General features: G+C 50.2%; 3 protein-coding genes across 3 annotated transcripts in view; 1 reads left to right on the top strand and 2 right to left on the bottom strand.

Annotated features, from left to right (window-relative positions):
- LOC134410667 (serotransferrin-1-like) overlaps positions 1–494 on the top strand; it is a 39130-nt gene extending 38636 nt beyond the window's left edge. Inside the window, exon 17 of the mRNA XM_063144063.1 lies at positions 204–494. Coding sequence (XP_063000133.1) covers positions 204–256 — 53 coding nt within the window. The 3' untranslated portion in view covers positions 257–494. The remainder of the gene's footprint in view (positions 1–203) is intronic.
- A 38-nt stretch (positions 495–532) lies between these two features.
- Positions 533–13646, bottom strand: LOC134410668 (protein PRR14L-like). The gene is made up of 6 exons (XM_063144064.1): positions 12059–13646; positions 9633–9701; positions 8574–8739; positions 7906–8012; positions 4702–4773; positions 533–3913 (listed from the first exon to the last, which is right to left on the bottom strand). The coding sequence occupies exons 1-6, from the start codon at positions 13210–13212 to the stop codon at positions 3637–3639; spliced, it is 1845 nt and encodes a 614-aa protein (XP_063000134.1). The 5' UTR covers positions 13213–13646; the 3' UTR covers positions 533–3636.
- Positions 13284–26397, bottom strand: LOC134410867 (uncharacterized). Its single transcript, XM_063144377.1, has 5 exons — positions 26353–26397; positions 23914–24432; positions 21674–21755; positions 13432–17603; positions 13284–13340 (listed from the first exon to the last, which is right to left on the bottom strand). The coding sequence occupies exons 2-5, from the start codon at positions 24409–24411 to the stop codon at positions 13284–13286; spliced, it is 4809 nt and encodes a 1602-aa protein (XP_063000447.1). The 5' UTR covers positions 24412–24432; positions 26353–26397.
- Positions 26398–26412: the final 15 nt, after the last annotated feature.

Raw genomic sequence — 26412 nt, 5'->3', positions numbered from 1 at the left:
TTCTGTATTGGGTATAAACTGTGGAAATGTGCATGGTTTCTTGCGTTTTGCATAGTCACTGAATTAGAGAAGTGTGAGATTCAGAGGAAGCTCCCTTCCAAGCCTTTTGGCATTCCCAGGAAATTGCAGGCCCTGGGTGCGCACAGACACGGGCAAGCCTGAGCATTGTTCACTTGTTAAATGCATCCTCTCTTGGTTTTCAGGCATCCTGGACTTCTGCAAACAGGATAGTTGTGCCTATTCAGCAGAGCAGTGATGTTATGTCCAGAGAAACCCCAAGATGATATAGTGTCTGTGATTTGCACAGGACCATCCGATGCAGATCTGCTGAGGGGTCAGTGAGGCTTCATCACAGCTAAGTGCGTCTACGATTGGGGCTGAAGTTTACCTCATAGTTTTGCCTACATCCGCTGGATCTTAGTTAATATTTTGTGGTTCAGTCTCCTCTTCTCTAAATTATATTCTTTTCCTTGTACTTTTTTGTTGTTGAAATTTTAAATATAGTTTTTAAAAAGAAGAAATTCCCTTGGTGCACACTTGAAATGTTATTTTTTTATTTCCATAATTTAAATACAGGAAAAGAAAAGTGAAATTTAAAATTCGGGGACTACCAGAATTAAAAAACAAAACATGATGCCATGAGAGCGGCCACTGGTACGAAAGTGTGCAAATGTCCCATTCAGGTATTTTTATTAACACGAAAGGCTTAAAAACACGCACTCTTGCAAGTGGTTTGTGACCACTGACCAGAAAGTGGCTGAAGCTTCATCACAGAGCTCTGACTCCAGCAGCGGCCCAAATGCCCGGCTGCCCAGCCAAACATAGCCACTGGCAGAGTTCAGGTGCGCCAGCACGGCCATCGGCCCCTGCTCAGGAGAACCCCGGCAAGCCCCGTTCCACGGGCAGTGGCAGAAGGGTTTAAATAATTTAAAGAATGGTACTCTGACTGCATTCAGACAGAGCCCTCCCAAACCAGACGTTATAACATGTTCTGTTCAAATCCCCAGAGAACTAGATCCTAGGGTTGCCTCAGCTCTTACCTAAGAGGGGAAATTCTTTTGAGCGTCCTGGGTAGAATATTTTCTATGATTGTACAGAAAACAAAGAAAGCAAAGGAATCCAGCCCAACTCAGAATGGCTCCCTCTGAAGGCAGGCCTTCCTAGGGACCTGCCTTCAAAGTCTTTCTCTGAGGTATGGGGCAGGGGGCACTTTCACCAGCAGCAACTACCACCAATCCTTGCTGTGTTGGGTCCTAAAAAAAGGAGTGGTTTTTTTTGCAGGAACTTGCATACCTAAAACCAGAGGGCTTAAAAGCTAGAAAAGTCCAGGCATAGAAGAAACCCTTTCAACGCAATAATGGTGAAGTACCACCATCGCTGGGATCGCCACAGATCCCAAGCCATGTCAGGGAAATGGCAACATTGTTTTCTAGGAAGCTACAAGAAAACAATGCCGAGAATAATCCTTGCATCCCCCCGTTTGCAGACCTGTAATTTTAAAAAGGAAGCGAACACACACGCACGCACAAAACACACACCAACAGATATTTTAGAATTCACTGTAGCTGGCACTAACAACATCATCTCAGCAATGGAATCAGAAATTTCCATATTAGAGTCTGCACTGGTACGTTTGCCATAAAATCCCACTATGGGACAAAAGGGCTTTAAAATCGAACGATGATTCAACTCCACATACCCAAAATATCGAGGCTGGACATGTTCAGGTATCTCCAACCATGAGAAAGGACTTGTTGGATAGCCTTGGTCAGCCTCCCCAGCCTGGGGCCCTCCAGATGTGTTGGACTACATACCCCATAGCCCTCTGTGGTCAAGATAGCTGGGGGTGATGCAATGCGTAGTCTAAGACATCTGAGTGGCGCCAGATTGGGGAAGGCTGAGCTTGGGGGTCCACTGATTTTTGCATGCAAAATGAAGCATGCCACACAATCACATTCAAAGTGGCTGTGATGCCAAGATGGTTACAAACGACTCCCAAGTCTTATCTTTATCACTTTGGGAAAAGTCTGAACTAGCCCATCCTGAGGTGGAGGGAGCAGGAATCCATCTGTTGTCTCAGGCACACGCGTGGCAATTGCCCTTCCACGTCTCCAGCTTTAAGGCCCAGGGTTCCACAGACTCTGGCAGCTTTCGACATCTTGCCTTGCTCAAGTCATAGGAATGGCAGAGAGCGAGAGAGAGCACACAGCTGCCACCCCTGGGCTTGCCCGGGCTACCATCACTGGCTATTTATTGAATGCAGGAGTTATGCTCATTCTGGAGGTAACGAGAAAGTATCCATAGGGGTATAAAAAGTGCAAGTTTTAGACCAGATTGAGTGGGAGGCGCCCTTTGAGCATTTCAGCCATTAAACCTGGCCCAGATTATAGGCACTACAGACAGCTAGCAGCTGCTGTTCACCATGTGAAATGTTCCACTAAAAGAAAGACCTAACAGAATATCCCAGAGTGTGGCAGCCTTCCCGGGAGGGGAGGGGAGGGGAGGAGGGAAGGCTAAGATTTCCTGAGTGTGGCTACAAGCAGTTACTTGCCGCTCCCCAGTTTCCACATGCCAGGATCCAGTAGTGTGTGGCTAGCTATGCTATATAGACCAGTTTATTATTAATTTGTTCAACTAAGCCTACTAGGCAATGCTTGGCCCCAAACATACCATTTTCAAGTCAAAAACAGAGAAGGAATATAGGAGATGTGGGCGAGAGCTGGATGGTGGCAGTGGGAGATGTCACACAATCAAATCTGGTGGCCTGTGGAGGGCAGGTCCCATCGGCGTTCCTGTCTTAAATAAGAATTAGAATCTCTTGCACTGAAATTCACTGGGGCCAACACCAAGATTCAAACCAAGGAAAGGAGCACAGTGGGGGAGCGGTCAGAAAGAGGCTGGGCTGGCCGCTGCTGCTGACACCCCTTCTTTGCCTCCAGCCCCAGGGGGGAAATAGAAAAGGTTAAAGCCATTCCCTACCAAGCCTCACCTCCAGACAGCTGCCCCACAATGCACATGCTGCATCTTACACGGGCCCCTCATGCAGCAAACAAAATACAAAGCACAACGTGTTCTGCTCCAGTCTCAAGGGCAGGGCTCCCGCTGTCTGACCTAATTGGGGACAAAAGAACTGCAAAAGGCTCTTGCTGGTTACAGAGGACGGAAATGCCACACACGGTTGCTTGATCTTGTTTCAACAAGAGGTCCTCACAAATAAATGGCTCCCTACTCTCCACTTATACAAGCTTACCATTTCTAGTTCACTACATCTTGGTCGCAACATCTGCAGGGGCCACTAAAGAGAAGAGCAGCAGAGGCAAATCAAAGGACAACATCTGGAAGTCCTTGAAATCCTATTATCTTTGAAGGTGCACTACTTTAGCCTTTTATCTGCCCCACTCACTTTCCCAGGGATTCCCCCCGCCCCAGATATTAAATAATCTCCAGTGATGCACTGGAGGAGGAAGACAGGCCCTTAAAGGAAATTAGCAGTTATCCTCCAGTGTTGAAGAAAACATCTCTATGACCACATCAGACAGGTCCGTACACAAGAGCTGATCAAAGCTGAGTGGTCGCTGTGGGAAAACGAAGACGCCCTTCCTGGAGCACTCAAGGCCCTGGGGGGGGGGGCCAACCTCAACTGCCTGACGCTTGCTCCTGCTCCTCCTCCTTGGCAAAGAACATTTCGAGGTCCGTCAGTTTCTGAAGCAGAAGGACATCCAGTTCTCTCCCCTCCATGGCAGCCTTTTGGGCCCGGGTGAAGCTGCCCATCACTTTGACTCTGTTGCGAGCTTTCCTCTTCCGGGGAACGGTGAAGTCCTGAAACTCCAAAATCCGCTTTCTCTTCTGCTGGCTAACTGAGATCAAAGATCCGTTTTTCTCCTTTGGTTCTTCAAAGATGGTTTCCAGACACCTGGGAATAAACAGAGAATATCACTATTGCAATGACATCTCATGGATTAAGGAAATGCAAAAAGAAAAAAAGAAAAGAAAAAAGTCCCGCAGTGAGAGAGAAGATGACATGACAAAACACGGACCACTCTGATTCTGAGCACGTGTTTGTGTGGCAGAGATCTGAGGAGACTTAAGAACTCTGCCACACACCCACACCCACACACCCTGTGCCTCAACATTTCTAACCACAAGCAATTCCACGTAAGAAGTTATTTTCATCTTCACCCAGTTGACAGGACACCTCCTGAATGTTTCTTCATTAGCATAAATGCACCCGGGGGAATGACTTTAGTGCCACTTGCTTTAGTCCACAAGCGCAGCGCAGGGATCCATAGGCCGAGCATCAGGTGCATTAGAACCGGGGAGAAAAGGGGGTGGGAGGAAGAAGCAAACACTGAGTCTAACGCAGCTTCCTGGGACCGGGTGGGAAGCTGAATTTGTCTGCAGCCTGCCCTAATCTCACCGTAAATTTAAAAAGAGCTGCTTGGTTTCAACATGATAATGAATCCAAATGCACATTTAATGAATGGGTACAAGTAAAAACTGAATGTGACAAATTTAGCAAGTCCTCAGAACAAACATCTATGACCACCCTCAACCATGTGAAAGCTATTCAAACAATGGATCGCAAATTCTCTTTGTACCACCAATTAACATCGCACCACCTCCATTCCGGAGCTGTGCTGTCTATACCAAGAGCTCGGGGATGGAGCCCTGCCACCCCTTCTGCTGGTGAGTGTAACCCACCTGGTCGTAGGGGGAGATTTGTAGTTCTTGTTGGTGTATATTTCTTCCAAACTGAATTCTGTCTTCTTTAACCTGGAAGAATGAGAAGAGATTTAGGGTCATCCATACCTATTATTATTATTATTTATTTATTTATATAGCACCATCAATGTACATGGTGCTGTACAGAGTAAAACAGTAAATAGCAAGACCCTGCCGCATAGGCTTACATTCTAATAAAATCATAATAAAACAAAAGGAGGGGAAGAGAATGCACCAAACAGGCACAGGGTAGGGTGAAGCTAACAGTATAGAGTCAGAGCAAAATCAAGTTTTAAAAGCTTTAGGAAAGAGAAAGGTTTTTAGCTGAGCTTTAAAAGCTGCAATTGAACTTGTAGTTCTCAAATGTTCTGGAAGAGCGTTCCAGGCATAAGGGGCAGCGGAAGAAAATGGACGAAGCCAAGCAAGGGAAGTAGAGACCCTTGGGCAGGTGAGAAACATGGCATCAGAGGAGCAAAGAGCACAAGTGGGGCAATAGTGTGAGATGAGAGAGGAGAGATAGGAAGGAGCTAGACAGTGAAAAGCTTTGTAGGTCAACAGGAGAAGTTTATATTGGATTCTGAAGTGAATTGGAAGCCAATGAAGAGATTTCAGAAGTGGAGTAACATGGTCAGAGCGGCGAGCCAAGAAGATGATCTTAGCAGCAGAGTGGTGAACAGAAACCAACGGACTGATGTGAGAAGAAGGAAGGCCAGTGAGAAGAAGGTTGCAGTAGTCCAACCGTGAAATAACCAGCGCATGAACAAGAGTCTTGGCAGAAGAGACAGACAAAAATGGTCGAATCCTGGCAATATTATACAGGAAAAAATGACAGGATTTAGCTACTGTCTCAATATGAGGGATAAAGGAGAGCAAGGAATCAAATATAAAGCCAAGACTACGAGCTTCCTTGACTGGAGTAAGCGTAACATCATTGACAGTAAGAGAGAATGAGAGATGAGGAGAAGGTTTAGGAGGAAAAACAAGCAATTCAGTCTTTGCCATATTAAGTTTCAAACGACAATGAAGCAACCAAGCTGAGATATCTGAAAGACATGTTGAGATACGATCGTGAACATCAGGAGAAAGATCCGGAGATGAAAGATATAATTGTGTATCATCGGCATACAGATGATATTGGAGGCCATGAGATTGAATAAGATCACCCAAGGGCAACATGTATAAAGAAAACAACAACGGGCCAAGCACCGAGCCTTGCGGAACCCCTACTGAAAGGGGAAAGGAGGAAGACGAGCTGCCATTAGCCAGCACGCTGAAAGAGCGACCCGCTAGATAGGAGGCAAACCAGTTATAGACAGAGCCACAAAATCCGAGGTCATGAAGGGAATCTAAAAGAAGATCGTGATCAACCGTGTCAAAGGCTGCAGTTAATGAAGTCTGCTGTGCAGGTTGGGCACTCCTGCCTCGGGCGGAGCAGCCACTGATGGGCGACTCCTCCATTCCTCCTGAGGTGGCCAGGCAGAGGGAGGCTGGAAACGTCTGGTGCTGCTGCTGCTGCCCCCTCTGGGTTTTTGTCCTGCTTCCACAGAGGTCGCTCCAGTCTTCCCTTGTTTGGGCCCCGCAGGCTCTTTTTAGCAACGAGGAAGGTGCAACGCGCCCTCCAGGCTCCGTCTTCATGGGACTGAAGGCAGCAGGTGCCCAGGCGGCTTCCTTCAAAGAGGGCAGCATAGAGAAGTAGGGGGGCCTTTGGGAGCCTTAAAGTAGGTGGATGGTGGGCTGCATGATTCCAGCTTACTTGGCCTGGGTGTGGGTGTGTGTCTGGCTGCCTTCTGGGATTCCTGCTCCCTCCTTTGTATTATTTTTTTATTTATTTATATAGCACCATCAATGTACATGGTGCTGTACAGAGTAAAACAGTAAATAGCAAGACCCTGCCGCATAGGCTTACATTCTAATGGAGGAGGAGCTGCTGCTGCAGCCCTTTTCTTCACCAGTGGCAAATGTGTCACGTGTCTCTTGGGCAACAGGCAGCCACCGTGCCTGTGTGAGGGCTTTATTTATTGATTGCATTTATATCCTGCCTTTTTTCCTCTTAAGGAACCCAAGGTGGCATACAGAATCCACCTCCTCCTCCTCTTCCTCTCCATTTTATCCTCACAACAACAACCCTGTGAGGTAGGTTGGGCTGAAAGTCTGTGACTGGCCCAAAGTCACTCAGTGGGTTTCCATGGCCGAGTGGGGGCTCGAACCCGGATCTCCTGACTCCCAGTCCGCCACTACATTGCACTGGCCTCAGTCGGAGGCCTCCTTTGGGCAGAGGGCCGTGCAAGGACTGCTGCTGTTGGAGAAATGCAGTCCAGTCCCACATGGTGGGATTCGATTCCTGCTCCTGAATGTCCTAGCACTGGGTGCCCAAATACTGACACTTTTGAGAAGGCCCTTTCTTTTGAGACCCAGCAGGACATGGAAGTCCACCCTGGCTGGGCTCTGCTTTTTCTGTGGCAGGTGAGTCCTAGGCGTGCTAGAACCACTTACCCTCCTCTCCTCCTGTGCTTGACCATGCTACGATGTCTGCACCAGATGCTTTTGGAAGCTAGCGCACTTGTTTTTTTAGTCATCGTTCCTTGGAAGTCATGCTTCCAAAACTGAAGGTGAGTCTCCCCCCAGCACAAGTCCTGCCTCCACAAGCGGATGGGAGATATCACTGGGAGCCCTGCTCCATGCCAGGAGCAGAAGCCCTGATTTGCACATGCAGGGTTCTCTTCTCAGGGAGAGCGCTCTTCCGACGGAGAAGTAGGGGAAACGGGTTAATATCAGCTGTCTGTGCTGAAATGCAGGGTTTTCTTCCCAGTTAAGAGTAAAACACAAGACTGGCTAGGAAATGAGAGATGAAGGCAGCCTACCCAAGCTGGCACCATCCAGATGTGTAACTGCAACTTCCATCATCCCTATTATGGACTAGCTGTCCAGCACCAGTGTGTGGAAGGCTGGATTAAGGCTATGACACTGACCCCCAACACTCCCCACCCAAACCACGCCTGGCGCCTCTTCCATGAACTGCCACCACCACCCACAGACTTACACGGCACCTAAAACACAGCAAGTGCTCCTCCGTGGCATCCTTGTCGTGTGAGGCCCGGTCAGGCCCTCCAGGCCGCTCCCGCGTCCCGCAGAGCACCCCGCACAGCAACAGCAGCGGTTCACAATACAAGTCAATATCTCTACCTTTTTGGCCTGGGAAGCCCCATGGGAGTGAGATTAGGGTCTGGCTTGGGAACGGTCTTCCGGATCCGGATCTGGGACACTTTCTTTGGCCTCTTCTCCAATTCAGCCTGTGTGGAAAAGAGGAATGTGCTACGATGACATGAGCTAAGAAACAGGGGAGGCTTCCAGTATTATCTGCATCCTGCCAGGACAAACACTGATGGGCGAATCCCAGTTTATCCTAACAGCAACCCTATGAGAACCCGGTGAGGCAGAGCGAGAAAGCAAGGGCACACCTGACTTGGCCACAGTCAAATCCCAGGGGGCCAGGCCTGGAGTGCCAGGGCTGGCTTAACAGCGCCTGCCACGGGCCCTTCCCATACGCAGAAGGAGGGCAGGGTTTCATAGAGGTGGTTCCCTCCGTAAGCCCCAGAAACAGCCCTGTAAAGGTAGGGCGGGCAGCAGGATCCCCGTGGCAGGATGGAGGCTGAAAGACGTGGATTCATCTCGGGCAGCTCCTCAGCCCCTTCCCCCCCCCCACGGCTCAAGAGCGCTCATGAGGTGCAGCTTGTGCATTGCGCTCCCAGTTTCCCCACTAAGACACCTCCTCCTCCGCGACGGAAAGCAACATTCAGGATCTTTTTCCCGCTCTTTGGCTACCCAGCTCCTTCCATGAGAGCCCAACTCACTTTTCCAAGCCGAGCGCCAGCCTTCGGCACGGCAGGCACAGAAACATCCAGTTCATCCAGTGGATGGACCTGAAATCCAGGCACTGGAAATCCAAGAGCAGGAGATGGTGCTGGCTCTGGAACTGAGCAAGACATCGGCAGCGGCGCAGCAAAGGAAGGTTTCAGCCTAGGGGAATGACAGAGAGGGGCCGGGGCCGGGGTGGAGAAAAACCTGCTGTTAAAGGCCAGGGATCGAGACCGCCACCACATGGGAGGCAGCAGCGAGGCTGGTCCTAGCGTGGGACAAGGAAGAGGACAGAAGAGGGTGTGGCGCTGGAGCCTGTGGCAAACGCCGTGGTCCCCTGTCCCGCCAGGAGAGGGGCGAGGAGCAGAGGCCAAGCAGGGAGGAGGCAGGGGCTGGGCAGGCTGGGCGGTGAAGGAGCCGGCCTCTCTGCCCAGATCACCCCTCTCGGAGGGCTGGGGCACCTGTCTAAGAGCGGCGTTGGCTCACCACTCCTGCAGAAAGAATCCGCAGAGAAAGCTGCCTGCACCTGAACAGGACCCGGAAAGGTTGCCTTCAAGACATGGAGGGGCTTTTCAAGCCACAGGTCCCTAGTCGGGCCCACTCGCTCAGAACTGCCCGGAGAGCTTCGGCTATGGAGCGGCATATAAATGCAATAAATAAATAAAAATAAAAAGGCGCACGAAGGCCGTGTTCAGTGTCCTGTGAGGTAGGACTAAGAACAACAACAGGCTTCTGGCTCCAGGGCTAAAGGCTCTGGAGTGGGCAAGAGGCCCCCAGGCCCAAGGGCCCCAAGCTGAGGCACCGCCCTTCTGTCCCTCACGTGGCATTTGCAGGACTCCGCCTTCGGGGAGCAGGAGGGGACACCTTTTCTGCTGTTTTTGCAGAAATGCAAGTTTCAGGCAGGAAGCCCCAAACCTCTTTTGCCAAAGACAGACATGAGGAGAAATGTGAGGCGAGAGCCTCAGGCAACTCCTCCACCCCAACCCCCCGCCCACCCTGGGTGAACGCAGGCCAAACTGGTGGGAATGGGGTGGGGGGCAAGCAGGCACACTCACCTCATGGCATCATCCACAGCCCTGGAAGCTTCCATAAACGGGTCACGTACCAGGGATAATGGGGCAGAGCTGTTTCAAAGAGGGGGGGGGAACCACAGAAAACAGAAAGCAGAACATTAGAGCTACAGACCCCTTGGAGGGGATGACACCGTACGGCCGACATTTCAAGAAGCAGCAAGCGGAGCTCACTGGGGCCTCTCTTGGCTATCCAAGGCTGCAAGATTCAGTGACCGCTAGACCAGGAGGGAAGAGGGCCTGCTTGGAGGCCAAGGCCAAGGCAACACAACACGGGATGAAGCTCATTCTCAGCTGGAAGGCATTGCGAGAAGCTCTTGCGCATTTCATAACACCTTCTGAGAAGAGGGTGAGTTCAGAAACAGTCGGGAGTTCAGCAGCCCAAGGAAGGCCTTGCCTGCCATCGGGTTAATACTGTGAACTCCCCACCTGCCCCCCAAATCTCTCCAGAGGATTTCAGGACCACCATTTCTGCAGTTTTTAAAGAGCAAGGGCCATTCTGATGGACCCTTGAGTGTATGCCAGGGTCCCTAAGGCCAGAAACCTTTGGAGAGTTGGACTGTGGAGTTCAGGGCAGAGCACTTGTTCCAAGGGAGCTTCTTATCAAAAGGTGGAAGAGAGCCCTGGACGATGGCCATTGCAGCCTCACACGATCACCTAGAAATAAGCCTCTGAGGCGGAATTCCCCACGGTCCATTAGGAGAGGCCTGGGGCTGACCCATCCTGCCTCAGCCCCCCTTGTGGCTGATACACTGCCTTAACCATTCCTGCAGAGTGGGGGCAGGGGGCTCCTTGAGGCTTAGAATGGCCCAGACGTGTAAAAACGTACAAAACAGGCCACTGTGACTTGGGCAGTTTTTAAAAACTTAAATGTCAGGGCTGGAATACTTTCCTCCAAAGGAGTCCTTGGCGGCAGAAGCCCCGCCCCGCCCCGCCCTTCGGCCAAGCTCCATCGAAGCTTCTGCCGGAGCCCTGGCAGGGCAGTGAGGAGCTCCCTTTGGGAATGTGCTCACTGCACACGGGACACCAGCACGGCTTCTTTAGCAAAGTGTTGCACAGCGGACCGCCACAGGTGTCACCACGGGGCAGATCATGGGGGAGGCGGAGGCAGCCCGCCCTCGCCCTCAGAAGGGATACTTTCCCCAATCCACCATTAAGACGGCCTCACAGCGATCTAACATTTTGGAAGTTGTGGGGTGGGTGGGATTAAGCCACAGAAGGACCGCCTGACTTCCGGAGTCCAGCCCACATGTATATTTCTTCAGGATATTAAAGTGACTTGATTTTAAAACAAGGGCGTTAACAGGCACAATGTACTTTTTAAGTTTATGCCTTAAGTTTGCTTTTTAAGTGCAGAACGTTGTCAAGTCCGATGCTGTGTGGGGCTAAGCAGCTATTAGGGGGCCCGTAGCGCACAGGGCTTTGCCATGAAGGGAGCCCCGGGGGCGGAGCCTCCTGTGCCTTCTGCAACAGGCTGGGGTGGGGTTTTTTGCCAAGCTCCCGACCAGCCACTGCGCCCGAGCCTCCTCCCCCCACCTCGGTCGAAGGCAGGTTCAGCTGTGCAGCGAAACCCCATTGGGAAAGTGCTCACGGAAGGGGAAACAAAACCGTTTTAGAGCTTTGTCAGTCCTTAAAAGGTTTGCTTTCTTTGGGGACCAAGAGGTAACTGGAATTGGGTGACAGCAACGCCGTGTGCAACCAACCCCCCACTTTCTCTCAGAAGAGCAGCAGAAGAGATCCGTCAAACAGACCTGCCGGATGCTTCCCTTCCTTGGCAGAGGGGTAGTAAAAAGGGCCCTGAAGGGTGAAAGGGGAACACCTGGGATTTTGATCGAGGAGTGAGGTCAAAACCCAGCCTGTCGCTTAGATTGCCCCATGGCTGTAGAATCCGAAGGCATGGGGGGGGGAGGGGGGGAGGGAGGGAGCGGTGGCACAGGAGTGTTCTCAAGGGGGCCTGACCCAGAACCCTCCCTGTTCAAAAGCAGAGCCTGGAGGACCCATTTGGCAATGGCAAGGGGCATGCCCTGGCGAGGCGCCTCCGGCCTCCAGAACCTCTCCTACCTCCAACGTCCAGGAGCTCTACAGCCAGGTTCTGAAAAGCATGAGTGAGGGAGCTCACCTTTCCGCAATACATGTTCTGGCGCGTGGGGTGTTGTGTGTGGCCAGGAGGGAGAAAAACAGAGTTAGTGGTCTGTCAGAAAATGCACCCACAAAGCCTGGCTCTGCTTCAGCGGACGGGCCGGGGCTGTGCAGGGGGGCCACCGGAGTGTGCACGGTGAGCCGGCAAGAAGCAGACACGCGCACACGAGCGAAGGCTGGAGCTGGAGCCCTCCCCTCTCCCCTCTCCCCCCTCCCGAGCTACACACAGCGGCACAGGTGGGTTCTCCGAAAGAAGGGGGGTGGAGGGTTACCTGTTCCTGAGGCTCCGCCTGGTGGATGGCTGCCACTTGCAGCGATTGGAATGGAGAGGAGTGAATTCGGAGGGACAGGTGGAAGGGCCGTGCTGGCTCCATGGGCACAGTCCCCTGCCCAGGGAGGAGGGCAAGAGAGGGAAGAGGTCAGCTGAGACAGGTGTGGGGCATTTTAACCCCTTCACGCCCCGGGGCAACTGCAGCAGCGTCAGCTTCTGGGCAGCCGGGAGTCGACTGCTGAGATTCCTTTTTCTTGTCCAGACGCGATAGCAGCCAGGGGAAAACAGAGCTAATGCCGTTTGGAGGCCACGCGTGGGGCAGCTGGGAGCCACCGCCGCCGCCTCTCTTCCCCTCTCCTTTGCTGCACTCAGAGACTGGGCAGACGGGGTGTATGACTCAGCAGGAATCCAGGCCTCATTCTGGATTGGTGCGGTGCTCAGGCAGCGCTGAGGCAGGAGGAAAGAGAAGGTCCATTTTGGAGATTGCACAGTGCGTGCCTCTCCCAAAGCCAAACTACTAGGGATACTGTGCAGGGGCGTAACCCCTGAGAGGGTCCGTCCAGGCCGGGAATCCATTTTTACATGAAAGGAAACTGGGAAGACCGGAGCACTGAAGGCAAGGGGAGTTCTGTTGCTCAGCTCAAAGAAGCACAGGCTGGCCGATGCTATGGGGTAAAGTGCTGTGGGCTGGGAGCTGAACACCTCGAAGCGGCAGCAGCAGCGGCCGCCATTAACCCACGCAGCGCTTAACTTCATCTTGGTGCAGGAGACCATTTCCTGGAGCTTCTTGATTCTAAGCTGGCTGTGCGTCGCGGTCACCGGGAGAAGCTGGGTGGAGTGCAAGCGCGGCTTGAGCGCCTGTGGATCTCTCCGAGGTGCCAGCAGGGAATCCGCTAAGGCCGAGAGCCTCCTGAAGAGCACTGCCGGTTCTTTGGCACGGCTGCGAAGCCTGGAGGAACCCAGCGAACTGCTTCGGCTGCCACTTTGCTTTGGCGGTTGGGCCCAGGAGGCCACAGTTCCGTGGCTACTCAGGCCTGCTGGCCTCGCGGGAAGAGACACAGCGCCAAGAAGCTGGAATCTGTGCCTGGCAGCAATCTGGGAGGGGCTCTTTGGGGAAGTAGAGCTTGGCAGGAGGCGACCTTCCCTGGCCCCCATGAACTGGCCTGCCGCAGGCACCTTGCCCCAGCAGCCCTTTCCCGGCCGCCTCCTGAGCAGAAGAGGGCCTCTCACGTGGCGTGCCAGGCCACAGGCACCGTGGCTTCCCTCGGGGCGAGAGCCAGCAGCTGGCGGCAGTGTGCAAAAGGCTGCAGCGGGCGTCTCCCTGCGGGCTGGCTGCCAGCTCCGGTCCCTGAAGCAAAGGCTGGGGCTTCCGGCCGGCCGATACGCTGCTGCCCCAGTCAAAGCCTTGGCCTCTGGGGGCCTTTCCGGCTCCCAGAAAGTGCTGCAACTGCTTCTGCCCCCACAGCCCTCGCCGCCGCCGCCGCTCCCCCCCGCAAGGCTCCGCAGTGCCAGATCCACACGCTTCCCAGCCGCCTCTCGGGAAGAGCTGCCGGCCGGGTGCTGGGCCGCCCCCCTTCTCCGCTTCAAGCGGCGTTGGGCTCTCCTCTCCTCCTCCTCCTCCGCTCGGTCCTCTCGCCTAGCTGCGGCGCAGGAAGCTGCAGCTGGGGCTGCGCTTGGCTCGGCCCTCCTGCCTGGTGCAGCAGCTCCCTCCGTCTCGATGGGCGCCGCCACGCTGCAGCTGGCCCACTGACCCTGCAGAGGCGGCCTTTGGTCCCCGGCCAGCTCCTGCTTGCTCTCTAGACCCACCCGACGTCTTCTTTTGCTACGGAGGCATCTTGGGAAGCTTTCTGATACGCTGCCGCCTAGAGAAGCCCAAGACCTCGTGTGCCAAAGGGTTTCCAGAGACCATCTCGTGGGCACGGAGTGTTGTGCTTGCAAAGTATTTTGCTTGTCCCTTGAATGCCATTTCACAACTGCTGCTTTCGAGGGACCTTTCGCTTTCCTCAAGCCAAGTTCTGAGGTGTGAGCAGGTAAGTGGGCAAGAGAAGGCCTGATGTGTATTTCAACGTAGAATGGGAAAGCGGTTTCTTTCCCTGCAACAGCAAACTTCAAGGCTTGCAAGAGAGCTGCTGAAGAATTCTTTGGGTGAGAACGAGAGGAAACTGGTAGTAACCCCATTGTTTCATCTGTCCGACCACTCTCGCTCTGGTCTTCTTCTAAAGAGTGTTTCATCTCCTTCGAGGAATCAGGGCTGTGAAATATGACAGAGATCACTTCTCTCACTCCGCCTGCCCCTCGCTTGCTCCCTCCTGTGCTTACAGGTATTTCCTCGTTATCCAGAGGAGAATCCACATGTGTACCCTCTCCAGCAAGGCAGCTTGCTTTTTCATTCTCTAAAGTGAACTGATGGATAGGATGACCAGCTTCTCCCTCCAAAGGCATGGCTCCAGCAGGGTGCCCTTTAGCCAGAGGAGACCAGAGACCTTTCAAAGGTGGTTCATATTTTTGAGATATGCAGATTCCTGGATTCTGAACAGAGTGTGCAGCTGAACACATACAAGTCAAACAAGGTATTCCTTTGTTCCCGAATGACTTTGAATACTCTCCCTCCGCACTTGTTTGACCATCTGATGTGGTAAAAGTTAGAGGGTCTTGCTGAAAAAATGCTGGACTAGGAGTTGAAGCAGGCTTACTGTTAAACTTTAGAAACGGATTCTCGTCTAGCACATCTGAAGGGTTCCTACTGCTTGTTTCGGAGGCAGAATGGAATTCATCAGTTTTTGTTTGTTGAGCCTGACCCTTATCAATGCCATTCAACTTCAGTAATTTGGGAGCACATTCCAAGGATCTTAAGCATGGTTTAAGGCTTTTTAACTCTATAGTTTCTTCTTTGAATGGATTGTCGATTAATTCTGACACCATTTTATTGAATGCGCCATCGCCTGCTAGACTTCGCTGAAGTGTTTCTTGAACTCCATTTTCTATTACAAGCACTGGAGCTGGTGGAGTCAGGCCTTGGCCTCTCTCTGGAAATGGCAACGGGTTTTGATTACACTTGACAGTCCTTTGCATCTCTTCAGTGGAAAGGGTCACGGAACGATCTGCTTCTTGCTTCTTAGACAACATCAAGGCAGGCTGTTGACATTCTGCAACATCTATTTCTGGGACTTCATTTTTCTGATTAAACAAGTCTAGACTATTAAAATCATTCTGATACACAACGGACTGCATTTTATTCTGACAAACGGTTTCCCTTGGCTGACCTGGATCTTTACTGCACAGGATGAAAGAACAGCGCTGCTGCTCTGCATGGCCTGGGGAACCAGAGGTCTGGTCGTTCTTCAACCTGGAGAGATCCGGTGTGGCGGCGGCGGCGGAGGGGCGGTGGCAGGGGTGAACTTGGTACCTCTCTTGCTCTTTCTTGCTTTGATCTTTTACAAGTATGCCAATTTCAAGAGGATGGGTGGTTTGTTCCAAACCTCGATCACATGTTAGCTTCCCACTTAGTCCAGTTCTCTGGCTGCCTCCATATATTTTTACACTGGGATGGAAAACACTGGCATTAGCATTCGGAACATCTTCTGAATTTACAGAACTATTGTCACCATCAGCCCTCTGGCTTTCAGCTTCTGCATCTGACTCCAAAGTTTCAGCCTTCACGCTTTCTGCTCCATCCAAGCCGCTCCAGTTATTTCCACAGGGATGGCCGTTCCACACCTTGCCACTGCCACACTTCTGGGGATGGAGAGCTTCCCTGTCAAATACAGAGGTGTGGTGCATTTCCAGTCCATCAGAATCTTCAGTGGTTGTTTCAGTTCTCACTTTAATATCATCAACATCATCATCATCATCATCATCATCAGAGATACTTCCTGACATGGTGGAACAAGTCTCAACGGCAGAGCAGAGATCATCACGAGGAGTGCACACTTTGCTTTGTACTGTTTCCATGTCAGACGCCCTATTTTCTGCATCCTTCAGCACAAGTGCTGTCCAATTCTGGGACTCTTCGCTCAGGACCTGTGCAAAGTTGGAGAGAGAGAGCTTCTTGCCTCTTGCCCAACTACCACTGTTTTGACCTCTGGAAGCCAACTCTTTCTTGTTAGGACGCAAGAAGCTCTCTCTCCCCAACTTTGCACAGGTCCCAGGGAGGCGTTCTCTGTGCAGGGTGTCTAGGAAGAGGCTGCTACCTAGAGTCAGATCAGCCTGCTGGGTAAACAGAAGCTCATTACAGAGTTGAGTTGTTTGGGGGTGTTCTTCGTCAGTAGCTAAGCTAACATCTACTGTGCTGGAAGAGTTGGTAGCATGCAGATGCATAACAGCTGAAACAATCTTTGGGATTTCTGCCCTTGGATCACTGTTGGATTCCATTTGCACTGAGCTCTTGTCACTTAATTCAGTGTCAGCACCCAGAGCATCATGACAGGCGGGATGTGAATTCATGCTCACATTGCAGCTGTTCTGAAAGCACCCAAAGTTATTCGCTTCCTCCAAGGGAATAAGGGTATTGTCAGTTCCTGAATAGCTGGGTCTGAAGCCATCTTCTGGATGCCCTTTAGGTGATGGAGGGAGGGGACGCATGTTGTTTTCTGGATGCATGGTTTTGGCCACTGCAAACTGTTCTGTAGGAACCGCAAAGGTGCCATTCTCCAACTGGGACTTTTCTTGAATTGCTTTCCAGCGCCGCTGCACAGCAGCTCCTTTCTGGATTTCAACAACTCTCTCGTAGGCACAGCTGTAAGAGTGATCGTTGCAACTGTCCATTTCTTGTTCATTATCGCTGTCACTGGGCAGTTCTTCACCACTCCATGTTTGTGATGGGGTCTCGCCCACGTGCTGTCCAGAAGCCCATTCTTCTACAAGCTCCTCGGTTTGTTCACTAGTGTTGCTCTTCAAGCTTTCCTCCCTGGTAACGGAGCAGCCCCCCTCCTGCATTTCACAGATGACTTCAAAGAGATCTGTGTTCTGTTCCCACAGTGCATTTCCAAATTCCAAGCTACCTTCAAACAGAAGACCTGAGGTTTCGGAACTTGTGTTTGATGCTTGAATATCAACGGTAATGCTGCTTTCCAATACTAGAGCAGAGCTATTGTTTTCATGCAAACTCATCTTGTCCTGCAGGGCAGGTGGACAATTGTCAAGGATTGCATTAACTTCTTCATCTTGATTAGGGAACTTTTCTCCTCCAGCATCTGAACTAGAAAGGGCATCTCCAACTGCTGATAAAGTGACACAGGCTGCCAGACCTTTACCATCACCACCACCTTCTTCTTCTTCTTGCAGCTGTTCTTTTGTTGAGACATTGTCCATAAGAATTACAGGCTCTAGGGAGACTAAGGTGTCAGTTCCTGAAACAGCAACTTTGCCCATGACTGTGTCTACATCTGAGCATTCACTGCTCTGAGGTGGAACACCTGTACTCACTCTGGCACTGGGTTCTCCTGCTTTACTAAACAGCCTAGTCCCATCAGCCTTCATACCTGGTGCTTCTTTCATGGGGTCTGACAGATTTTCAGGTGTCACCTGCACTTTTGCTTGGTTTTCGTCTATGCAAAAGAGAGAAAGAAATAAAAGAAATAATTAGTATGGCAAATGCCTTATTCCTCTTTTCCCCATAGTAGATAAAAATTGGATTTTGTTGTTATTGCTGGGCTCACAACCAGCCACCTGGGGGACGGGGAGAGAGAATACCAATTTAAGGTAATCTCTTTGATAAATGTTCATGTAGCCAACATTTAATCTCAGATTCTTGCAAATGAAGAGGTTGTGGCGGGGGTGGGTGGGAGCACATGTCGACTGGGCAAGAAAAAATGCTTCATACACCGGCAAGTCAGAGAAGGAGCTCCAGGTGGTCCAGATTTTCCAGTAAAACCTGCACAGGCACTTTAATTGGCTTTGTCTTCATGCAATATCTGTAAGTACACATTTAATTTTAAAGGTGGCCTGACAGAAAACAAGGCAACTAAAATGCTCGTGGCACTTAAATTAGTGCCTGCACCACTCAGTCCCATGTGTGCTGTACAGCTTCTCAGGGGCCCAGGACTTTTCTAAACACACTGCATAAAGTCCTCCTCTCAGAGATCCACCAGCACCACCAGAACAGTGAATGATGACTCTATGACCCATATGGCTTCATGTGCTCAGGAGACAGAAGTAATGGGAGAAGGTGCATTCAACAACCCAGAAGAAATGAAGTTACCAGTTAGTAAGAAAATTGTAACTAAAGATGTGAAGGCCTGGGGGGAAAGCCAGAAAAAAGGGAGAAAACCCATCAAAATTTTCCAAAAACCCCATGGGATTTTTCTTTCTTTTTGCATTCCCCCTAGTTTCCCTCCCCAGGCCTTCACATCTCAATTTGTGACTGCTTTTTCTCTACTAGTCAACTGCTGCCTAACCGGTTTCTACAGAAAGGACCAGGGAGCGATCTCACAGCAGGCCCCTGTGTTAACTCCAAAGCGTTCCGATATGCCCAGTGTTATTCCGACAGCAGGCCAGGAGCTCCGGTCCGCAGGGCCGTCCACAGAGAAAGGCCTGGGACTAGCAGGGCAGCATCAGGATCAGCACCCGCCAGGGAACTTCCACCGGGCCCCAGAACTGTGACCGGCACCACCTCATTTGTGGCGAGGCGGCGGCAGAACATCCCAGCTCTTGCTCCCCTGGTGTGAACCAGCTCCGCTTCCTCACTGAAACAAGCAGGGACCAGTCACAAAATACATCAGAGCTTATAACTTTAAACAGGGGCCTTTAAGCCCCTTCTGCCACCCAAGCTCCCAGTTTGCCTTCAGCATACTGCTTCTGAAAACAGAAACTCCCCTCCTGAAGAAAAGGGTACATTAAAGCTTTAGCTCAGGGGAAAGTCCACACTATTTCTGTTTTAATCACTTAAAACAACTAAAAGGGCAATTAAGATGAAAATCTGGCTTCCAAGTAACCTGTCTTTGGCAGAGACAAGCAACCCACGTCTGTGATAGGGGACTGGGAGAGAGCATTTTATTCTGCAATTCCAATAAAAAGTAGGGAGAAGCCTTGACAGTTACAGAGCTGTGCTTTCAGTCGGGACCATTCCTTCTCCAAAAAATCCTGAGCTGCAGCCGTCCCACAAAGCCCTTCGCCTTGCGGACTCTGCGATTTTTGTGCACGCACACGATTACCTGCCTTGTCCCCTACACCAATGCGTTGAACACAGAACACCTCCCCTGAACACCCACCACACTGCCGAGGACCGATCCTGAAAATGCCATCGTCCACTGGCTTCCTGGCAGGCGGCAGAGATGCTTTTGCCATTCCTTCTCCAGAGCTTCAAGTATACCTTGTTGGCCGGGGTGGGGGTGGGGAGGAGAAGGTGGGGTGGGGGGATCTGCCAGACCTAGGAACCAGGCTTGGACAGCTTTGCAAGGCAGAGGACTGGCTCCTTGCCTTCCTCCTGAGCCTAAAGAACGGCCGGCCCTTTCATTGCCCTTGTGGTTAACTGCCCTAGAGAGCATGGCGGACGTGCACCTGCTTGTGCTGTCACGTTTCCATAACAGCAGGCCAGCAAACCCAAGCTGTTCCCTTCCTGCTGGTTTTAGGGGGATTTTGCCTCCTGTGTCAAGTGGAAGTGTCATACCTCTGCACACCTTGGGGGCTGCCTCAGTGGGCAGAAACTTCTGCCTTGTTTTGCTTCCAAATCAGTTAGCACAGAGCCACCTGTACTGCTATTAGATGGAATGTTTTCCTGCTTTTTAGAGAAGAAAAATTATATTTCAATTTAAAAATAGGAATGAAAAACCACATCCAAAGGAAGTAGAAATGTGTGTTTTTTATAACGTGGAGAAATGACCAGCTCCTCCATATGAGGCCCAGTATTGGGCAAAAGGCGGGATACAAATAAATATAATATAATAATATGATGATGGCCAATTGCCAGTGTTAAAACGTCTGCAGGCGTTTTAGTTTGAGATCGCTTTGAGTGCACTGTGGCTGCATTTAGCATCATCCCAGGACTGGGGAAAGGATGATCAGCCCAGAAGGCAAAAAAATTGTTGGCTTTTAGTGACCGCTCCACTTTTCAGTGGAGTAATCTTACAGACTGAATATATGTATTTTCAATCGTTGTCTCTTTAGTCTTTTGGATGAATCCATTCATCCATCCATTTCTCTATTTTCAGTTGGGGAACTGAGGATTATTTATTTCTCAAAATTACATACCACTTTCCATAGTTATCAAAGTGGTATACAGAGAAGCGTATCTTGCCAGGCTCCGCAAAACGTCATAGAAGAGCCTTCAGCGTGGTGGCGTCCCTCCTATGGAATCCCCTGTCACTGGAGGTCAGGTAGGCTCCAACCTTGTACTCCTTTCGGCCCCTCTTGAAGACATCTTTATTCCAGGAAGCCTTTCTTTAATATGCAGCCTTGAATCTCTGTATTTGCTTCTTTTAAAATTTGTTTTAACTGTTTTATTCTGTTTTTATTTTCATTTTATCTTGTACACCACTCCGAAATTTTTCAATGGGGAGCGGTATATAAATATTCTAAATAAATAAACAAATAAATAAATAAAAAACTCCCACCGGCACCTGGAGATGATCAGGGCGGTGGACACACTAACGGGAATCAGCTGTGGGAAAAAGAGGGGGCTCGGCCCCTCTGGGAGGGGGGTGGGCTATAGCCCAGGAAGGGCACTGGTTGGTCTACTCAGGTCATGGGACCGGGGGTCCCAAAAAGAGATAAAAAGCGCTATGTAGAAGATCCTCCATCTTCCTTGGAGATGCGTGCGAATGTCAAGTGGGAAGGTCAGGTCCGTGGCAACCACGGAGGTTGCCCGGAGTTAGAAAGGTTTTTTATGTTTTAACGTGTGTGGCTATTCTGGAGAAGGCCAGCCGGATTTCAGCTGGGTGTGGGGTCGTATGAATGCGTCTTGGGGTAATGGCTAAGTATTAGAGCTTTTCCTCACCTTCTTTCCTCACTCCCCCTTTTCCACATTCCCTCTTCCTCCCCCCTCCCCTATTCTCCCCCTTCCTATTTTAAAAGGGGCTGTTTTACGACCAAGTGTTAGTTTTAGTGATTGCAATAAAGTTGCTTTGGTCCCTAAATGTGTGTCTGTGGTTTATTCCCGTAAACATCTGGCTCGTCCCGGTTGTGGACAGGGCAGGGAGGTGGGTTACTTGGGAGTTCAGGATGTTTGGTCCAGTTGTCAGGTGAACCCTGACTTCCTTTACAATTATAACTTTCCTTCAGTTTAGACAGGGAGAGAGAGAGAGAGAGAGAGAGAGAGAGAGAGAGAGAGAGAGAGAGAGAGAGAGAGAGAAACAAAGTAAATGGAAGCAACTCCCATTGACAATTTCAAAAGGTGAATGAATCGCCCAAATCTTGATTGTCTCAGTAAGTCCCACAAATCAAATGATTTGGGGCCGATTCTCAGGATCACTTAACACAGATTTGTCAGGCTACAACACACATTAAGATATTTTTGGGCATGCAATCATGGCACAATAAAAGTTGGTAAGGAGTGGATTTTCCCCAGCCTTTCAGTGCCCCTTTGTGCATAGAGTGGCAATTTCAGTTCACCTCAATGCTTGCCAACATGTCATCATGGTCCTGTCCCAGAGAAAATGCCTGACCAAACACACTTGCGTACCTAGACTCTGAGGCAAGCCTGCTGTTTCAATGCAGGGAGAACTTGAAAGAAATCCTCTTCCCTCCTGGATTAGCTGGGACTCCTTCTGGGATAAAAATATACAGTTCAGGTCATCAAAGCAACAGTAGCAGCACCCAAGAGACAAACATAATTATAACCTTCCCAAATCCTTCCCAGGCAGAGCAGGTGCAGTCAGTGGAGTGAGTCAAACCTCTGAATCCATTAAATATGTTGGGGAATTACTAAAACCTTCCTCCTCAGCTGATCCATGCACATGTGTTAAGGAGGAGGATTTCGTCTTCTCTCAGCTTTTCCCTCCACAGTGTGGAGCTAAGAACTTTTTCCTTCTTAGCACTGAGAGGCTGCCTTTCTCAGTGCTGAGTACAGAAAAATACTTTTCTCCTACCAGCTGCTGTCTGCAGATAAGAGCTTCTCACTGCCTGAAGAGAGTAGGCGGGGCCTGGGGAAGAAGCTGGTAGGATGGTTGGAGAACCCCCGCAGGCCATATTTGGCCCATGGGCTGGAGGTTCTCCACGCCTGCTAAAAGGAATTATTCCCCACATTTATTTTGTGCTTTCAAAGAACAAGGTATCAAAACTTAACTTGTGATGGGTGTTCTTGCTTTAGCTTTTATTTTACTAGCGTTCATATTATTAGAAATCAGTATCTGATTTTTATTTCAGTTTCAAGAATAATAGTTGTGTTAATCTGCTGCAGTAAAAAAAGAAGAGTTTTTGTGGCTCTTTGAAGACTAACAGATTTATTACAGCACATGTTTTCATGGACTGAATGCATGAAGTTATATCCATTCTCAGCTGTGAATGCAAACACAGAGGTGTAGAGGAAAAACTGTCAAAGGTAGGATTGAGCATTAACGAAATGCAAGAAATTGAGTCTCTGATGATTTCAATTAAGTTTAAATGTATGCAAAATCAGCACAGAGACTGTTCGCACAAGCAATAATGGGCACTTCACACAGTCGTCTTAGCATGGCTGAGTCAATTAATGCATGCAATAGGACTATTGCTATTAGTTTAAATTCAGCTGCAGTCTCCTGTTGAAATTCCTCTGCTGGGCACTGGCAACTGCCAGATGAACAGCAGAGTATCTGGGAATACTGAAATGTTCTCTTATTGACTTCTGAGTGCTGCCCTTTCTTATTTCAGATTTATGACCATCGGTTCTTTTGCATAGATACTGAGTGGCCTGTCCTATGTAGAATGCAGAAAGGCAGAGCTCACAGACAATGACACCTATCACAGTGGAAGATGAGCAGGTGGGATGAACTACTGATGTTGTGGAAGGCATGACTGAGTCTTGTAATAGTATTGCTTAAGATATTGGGACCTGGGTTTGTTGCCGGGTCCAGTCCCTATGTGGGTCTCTCTGAAATGGGGGCTTTCTGTAAGGAAGGAGAGATCTAGCACCGAGGGCCTGTGAGAGGGAAATGACATCCACCACTTGGATAAGCATGATAGCGGAAAAGAGCAAATAACAATCTTTCCCAGCAAGCACATAATCCCAAGCAACTGTCTGCTCCGCTGGAGGAAGGATCAGATCCAAACTGCACATTACACAGGAGATGAAACCTGAGATACAGCTGTGGGAGAAGCGGAGATTTCCTTCAGAGAAGTGCCGCGCGTGCCCCCGAATCAAAACCCTCCTGTTCCTCAAACTGCAGATCTACAGCATTTGAGTTCATATAAAGAGTCAAGAGGCAACACACTCACTCGATCCTGCATGTTCATGGCTAACTATGGTTAAAACAACTCAGTAGTATGTGCGAACAGGGTCAATATATTTAATTATACCCATCTAGTAATTCTCAATTATGTGGGCATCTCCATATCTGTATTGCTCCTCCAATATTTGAAACAACTCCATTTATAAATCTTCTATTTCTTATCAGGGGTTGATATAATAATACAATTGATATAAAAAGTTTTTCTTAAATATTGACACAAGAGGAAGCAGCTGGGATTAAAGTGAACTGGCTTTCTGCTTTCCATAAGATAACTAAGTTCCCCAATTTTCCCCTATCTTAAATTAAACCAATTCCCCACAGAACTCTTCAGCAAAAACAATAGGAAGAATCTTGCGGCACCTTAAAGATTAAGAAAGTAACAATCCCATGCAGGTGTAGACAGAAAAAGTCCTACAACTCCCAGCATGCCTCAACTGCATAGGACTGCACCTTTATTATGGCATTCTAACCAATTCCAAGTTGCCCCAATTTTTACCTCTTTTGACCAACAGGTTTCTTTCGAGGTTAGAGGATGCTGCGCAAGGCCTTCCTTAGCAATATCCCCCATGTCCTTTGCCATTCTTGCATCTTTACTCAGACATCCTTGAAGATAATCCAATTCCATTATACTCTTGTTTTGTATCTCATCATTCTCAACAAGACGTCCCGTTCCTGAAGGATCTTCAGAAAGGAGATCCATCAGTTCAGGGCAAGACACTTTTCCTGTACAATCCAGCTTTTCCACAGAATCCTGGGGACAGATTTTCAACCCATGAGTTCTTTGGTGTTCAGATGGCAAACTACTGCATGATAGTACAAATGTTGATGTTCCAGGTTTTGCACCTAGGACGACAGTTGGATCAGACAAAGCAGTAAGTTCAGTGGAGAGGTTGGCTGGCAGACCGGTGTAGAGTTCTTGCACCACAGCAGACATCGAGGAATGGAAAGTGCTAAAATGTATTTTCTCCAACGATGCCACATCAGCAGAAAGCATCAGGACAGTTGGGTTCACCACCTTTTAGAATTAAAAAGGACAATCATAGAATCATACAATAATTGTGGAGTTGGAACAGACCACAAGGATCCAACCCTCTGCAATGTGCAGGAAAACCAATTAAACCACCCCTGAGAGGTGGCCTCTTCTTAAGCACCCACACCAAAGATGGAGAACCCACAACCTCCGTAGGTAGACTGCTCCACTGTTGTATAGATCTTACCATCAAGAAGTTTTTCCTTATATTTAATTGGAATCTAGGTAGCTGTAACTTATACCCATTATTCCGGGTCCTAATTTCTGTGGCCACGGAAATAGTTCTTGATCACCTTCCCTGTGGACAATACTTGGCCACTGTGCACAACTACAAGACAAGGACAACAAGCCCCTGAGTCTTCCAATGTCTGCTTTTCTAGGCTACTGGTAACCAAAGCTTTAATTAGGTCACTTTCCCCCTCTACCACTCATCTTTTCTTCTGTGCACCCAATGCTGCACCCATCATCTAGGGTTTACTTCTTGCTGACATTTTCCTCCAATTTCTGGCTCACTTCACCCGCACAGGAATTTGCCTGGTGGAGGGCAGAGAAAGGCTTGGATAGAAAGGTTAGGGCTCTGCTCTCAAGAGCTTCTCAAGAGCTTTAGGGTGCATGGAATCCCCCCATTCGCTTCAACACTGGGGGCAGCTGATCAGGATTTGATTTGGGAGGGCCTCCCCCCCCCAATACTGACTCCGAGATAAAGGCAGCCTTGGGCAAGTCACACTCTCGTCAGTATAACATACCTCATAGGATTGGTGTGAGGATAAATGTGATAACCTCCACGTACAGCACCACCCTGAATTCTTTGAAGAAACGGTAAAGTGGAAATATGAAAATGAGAAAGGGTACTGGGAAATGTACACAGAACACCCACAGCTACCAAAGGGAGCAGTAAAGCCCACGTGGAAGCGGCGGGTGGGTTGGAAGTAGGTACATGGTGCCCTCAGCCTGCAGGCCTCTCCACCTGCTCCCAAAGGACATATCCCGTGGTCAAAACATCATGCGTCCCGGGCCCAGACAGACATCAAGCCTTGTTTAGGAGAGCCACCCGCAGACTTGCCCCACCCCTCTTATTTTACACACCAGCCAAGACAACTGGTCTACTTTGGCTCCCCACGACTGTGGTGAGCAGGGTCTCCTCAAGAGACGCCAGCCAGCCCGCCAGCCCCAATATTGTCCCTTGCTGTCGGAAGCCCCCCTTGCCTACTCTCTTTCTCTCTCTCTCTCTCTCTCTCTCTCTGTCTGTCTGCTACCTCCCAGGCAACAGCCTAGGCTCAGCACCCCAGGGGACCTCTCCGCAGGCCTCCACGCCCACGCTGTGCCAATGACAAGCAGGAGTGCTCTCTGAAGGATGCCGCCCAGGAAGCCCCTCAAGCTGCCCGCAGAAAGGCAGCCCCAGCAGCGGGCTTGCAAACGCTCTTGCTGCCCTCCGGGGAGGGGGAGGGGGAGGGAGGGGGCTCGCCAGAGCCTGAGCGACTACCGGAAGGGTCCTCAGAAGTGGGCTTCGGGCGAGGAGTAGGTGGAATAAGCAACATAAGGTAACCGCCCTCAACGGGTTGGACTACAGCTCCCATCATTCCCAGCCAAAAGGGCCAATGGCCGAACTGACAGGGGATGATGGGAGTTGTAGTCCACCCCATCGGGCGGGGGCCACGTTAGAGGAGGCTGGCATGAGGTGACTCATCACAGCGCCCGTCGGGGGCGGGCAGAAGTCCAATTAGCTATTTAGTTGCCTAATTCATTAACTGATGAGGGGCTCAGATCTCCGGAATGTCCGCGCCCGAACCCTGAGGCGAGGTCGGGGGAGCCCCACTGGGGGTCCGCCAACCCCCTCCCCCTTCTTGAGGCTCGGAGAAGGCGGGGGGGTCTCCTCGCTTCCCCCCACCCTTCTGCCTTTCTTACCTGAGCGGGCCGCCGCCAGCTCCGCTCCCACCGACATCACGCCGCTCTTTCCCCCTCCTC

This window comes from Elgaria multicarinata, chromosome 18, assembly GCF_023053635.1.
Source record: "Elgaria multicarinata webbii isolate HBS135686 ecotype San Diego chromosome 18, rElgMul1.1.pri, whole genome shotgun sequence".
Lineage (NCBI taxonomy): Eukaryota > Metazoa > Chordata > Lepidosauria > Squamata > Anguidae > Elgaria > Elgaria multicarinata.
Note: the sequence above shows the minus strand (reverse complement) of the source record. Positions and strands in the feature narration are given on the sequence as shown.

What these genes read in the sequence shown, in the direction of transcription:
- LOC134410668 (XM_063144064.1), bottom strand. Translation starts at nt 13,212, where the DNA reads ATGGGGGCCAGGGAAGGTCGCCTCCTGCCAAGCTCTACTTCCCCAAAG. An exon ending in GCTGTGGATGATGCCATGAG is followed by an intron (nt 8,740 to 9,632) that starts GTGAGTGTGCCT and finishes TCATTCCCCTAG; the next exon opens with GCTGAAACCTTCCTTTGCTG. An exon ending in AAATCTCCCCCTACGACCAG is followed by an intron (nt 3,914 to 4,701) that starts GTGGGTTACACT and finishes GTTTATTCCCAG; the next exon opens with GTGTCTGGAAACCATCTTTG.
- LOC134410867 (XM_063144377.1), bottom strand. Translation starts at nt 24,411, where the DNA reads ATGCTTTCTGCTGATGTGGCATCGTTGGAGAAAATACATTTTAGCACT. An exon ending in AAACCTGTTGGTCAAAAGAG is followed by an intron (nt 21,756 to 23,913) that starts GTAAAAATTGGG and finishes TTATCCCAGAAG; the next exon opens with GAGTCCCAGCTAATCCAGGA. An exon ending in GGGCAGCAGCGTATCGGCCG is followed by an intron (nt 13,341 to 13,431) that starts GCCGGAAGCCCC and finishes CACTGCCGCCAG; the next exon opens with CTGCTGGCTCTCGCCCCGAG.